Below are 3,008 nucleotides of genomic sequence, written 5' to 3'. Positions count from 1 at the left end.
TTAAATTGAACATTTAGGTTTTATTTTTCATAATTTAATTTAATTTTGCATAAACTACCTTTCAGTAACTGCTGGTCCATAAATAGGGTTTGGATGTAACATCATCCTATAAATAGTTAAAAATGGCACATAAGCTTTATATGTTTGGTTCATTTGCTTGTTTTAAAACCCAAACAGAAAACATTCAATATGACTGATCAAATTGCATTATGATCGGCATGTGTATTTACGTTTAAAACTTTTTTTTGCACATCCATAATCTATTGCGTCTTTCTTCTGTTTTTCGCGTGCTGGTATCTTATCAGAACCCAGAGCAGATTCCAGAGACTCCCATAAAGAGAAGCAAAATATGCCCTTATTATGAGATCTTCCTCCAGCTTAGTTCTTATCCCACAGACAGAAGGTTCAAGAAACACCGCAGTCCTTTATGCTTTATGATTTCAGAATAAATGCCAAAGGAAACAAAAACATTCAATACAACAGGCAGTTTTCAACTCCTTTAATGGTTCAGTTGGTATAGATTTTGGACGCATTTAAGTCAAGGGACGAGGTCGACGGCCATATGGCATAAAACAACCATTCAATTGAATTTTTAAACAATAAAAAAAGAAATTCACATTAAATAGTTTAACAGCTCAAGCGAGTACGAACGACATGCAGTGAAGTCAATGAATTAAACAAGAATCCAGAGTGACATTCAATGGATGCAAAGCTCAAAGGCCACAAACCCAACCTGAAATGAGTGCATGTAAGACATGATTGTATGCTTCTGATGTAAGAAAAAAACAATGCATAGACAAAATAAAGATTTACAGTTAAAAAGAAATGAGATGCATGTTCCTGTCAAAATGCAGCTGTCACATGGACAAGCAATCTTGATGACTGAAGACATTCAATCAAATACTACTTATTGCTTATATTAGCGAGAACTATAAAAGCCATTTTCAAAGGACTTACATCCACAGATTAAAAAGAGGTGTACATTGATGTTTAATGCAGCAAGGCTCTTGTGACCATTAGAGAGCTACTTGAACATACACCAGAGACCACAATGCAGGCATGCGTCATTTCAAAACACCAAGATACAATAATTATGTTAAGCAAGTTAACAAAACATGAATACACATTAAATACTGAACATGAAATAATGTTACCAAAAAGGTCAGAGGCCAAAACACAAAACTGATTTAATTGAACTCCTAATAGAAAAAAAGGTTTGGTTTTCATTAAGTTGTCGCAAGAACGTTAAACATCCTCTGAATTCACACAAGCTTATATTCATCCTCGACTTCAATTAGAATAACTAAAAACGTGTGTTTGACTAGCACCACTGAATCAGACGGTCAAATATATGCTGACACATACCCACATCCGAGTATGGCACGTCCTGTTACAACGCTTTAAGGCTGAGGCTTTCCATTTGATGTGTAAATTTGTCGTTATTTCGGTTCCTAAAATCATTTGTATTAAAACGTGGTTACAAATCAGAATCGAAGTTTAAAAGGGGTCTGTGTTTGTCTACATTTTAAGACATTGAAAAAATAAATAAGGACCTAAGACATTCATTAGATACCTTTAGAAATATTTTACATAAAAACACAGTTGGCACAACTCGTTCACTTTTCTACTTTTTTCTCACGTTCTGTACAAAAAAGGCGATGAAATTTCACATGAATCCAAACATCGAAAAAAGAGATCATGAAACATCAGGTCATTTGTGTACATCGTTCTGTGAGTGTGTGCTTGTGTACGGGCCTCATCCGTTTTGACAATTCGGTATCCTCCACAACAACATTAATGTTATTTTGATGAAATTACGACGCGAACGACTACTAAACAATCAAAAACCCTGAAAATAATGAAGTAAACAAACAAAAAATAGTCTACCTGCAGGATCCTGTGGACAATTAAAACAAGAAACTACATACACAGAAAAAGAAAATCGTCTGTAATAACATAACCCATAAGGCGACTTATATTCTTTCGTAGTTTGACCAGACAAATGATGCTCTTGGTCCATTAAGTCTCTCATGGGAACAAATATAAAACGCCATTTACGGAAGGATGATGCAAAAATGAAACTTAAAAACCCAAATCGAATTTTTACCCGCCAGGACTCTTTCAGACTCATTTGCTAGAAGTCATCAGGTAGTGTGGCCGCAGGGCCCGATAGTGTAACAGTTAGTGTGAGGAAGAAGAGGGGAATGGGGAAGAGAAGGGAAGTGGGGCAACTGGCATGCAGCAGAGCACCGCCCCGCCCCTCTCTCGTCTCAGGCTCCGCCCTCTCCATCAGTCAGCTGTGTTGTGTTGTGTTCAGCTGTAGTGACTCGACATGGCGAGAGGTCACTGTCTCCTGTCCTCGGTCTCTGATCTTGAAAAGGCCATCACCACATCCTCAGCTCCTGGGAAAAGGACAAAACAATATTTTAGATTGGCATCAGATATATTCACAGATTATATGCAATAAATAACTAAATGATTATTATTTTACACTTTTTTACAATTATATACGGAATTTTACATAAATATTTTATTACACATTTTTAAGTAACTGTATAAAGATATTTTCAGTATGAAATAAAGAAAATTATAAATAAATGAAATAATTCATTCTCTGAGAAGACTACTTATTTCAAGACTATTCGTACGGCACAAAATACTGCATGTAAGAAAATAAATGCAGCCATTCTCCAAGCTATTATCCTTAACAGCTTTATTAGGTCAGGAAAATGTCATCTTCACAACAGAGCAAATTACGTGAGCTCGTTCAGTGGCACCGAACGTTATTATAATGGCTGAAGAGCAAACAGGCTGTGTGGTGTGTAATTAAACTCAGACAATGCCTTACAAGTGTCTGCCTTACAAACACTCCAGATAGAAAAATTACAGTAACACTGGGGTAAATAAAAAAAATCATCATCATCTAGGGCTATGTTCTGATTCTGAATGGAGGCATAATGCATACTGTGCAGTATACACTGAATACTTCTTTTTTTTTTTTTTTTTTT

At 35.8% G+C, this 3,008-nt stretch overlaps 1 protein-coding gene across 2 annotated transcripts in view; it reads right to left on the bottom strand.

Moving 5' to 3' along the window:
* Nucleotides 1–484: 484 nt before the first annotated feature.
* ctnnbip1 (catenin, beta interacting protein 1) overlaps nt 485–3,008 on the bottom strand; it is a 31,938-nt gene continuing 29,414 nt past the window's right edge. For both annotated transcript variants that reach the window (XM_016513170.1, XM_016513169.1), the window contains exon 4: nt 485–2,402. In XM_016513170.1, coding sequence (XP_016368656.1) covers nt 2,344–2,402 — 59 coding nt within the window. In that variant the 3' untranslated portion in view covers nt 485–2,343. The remainder of the gene's footprint in view (nt 2,403–3,008) is intronic.

Source organism: Sinocyclocheilus rhinocerous, unplaced genomic scaffold, assembly GCF_001515625.1.
Source record: "Sinocyclocheilus rhinocerous isolate Xijiao unplaced genomic scaffold, SAMN03320098_v1.1 scaffold1406, whole genome shotgun sequence".
Taxonomy (NCBI): Eukaryota; Metazoa; Chordata; class Actinopteri; order Cypriniformes; family Cyprinidae; genus Sinocyclocheilus; species Sinocyclocheilus rhinocerous.
This window is presented reverse-complemented; position numbering and strand designations above follow the sequence as displayed.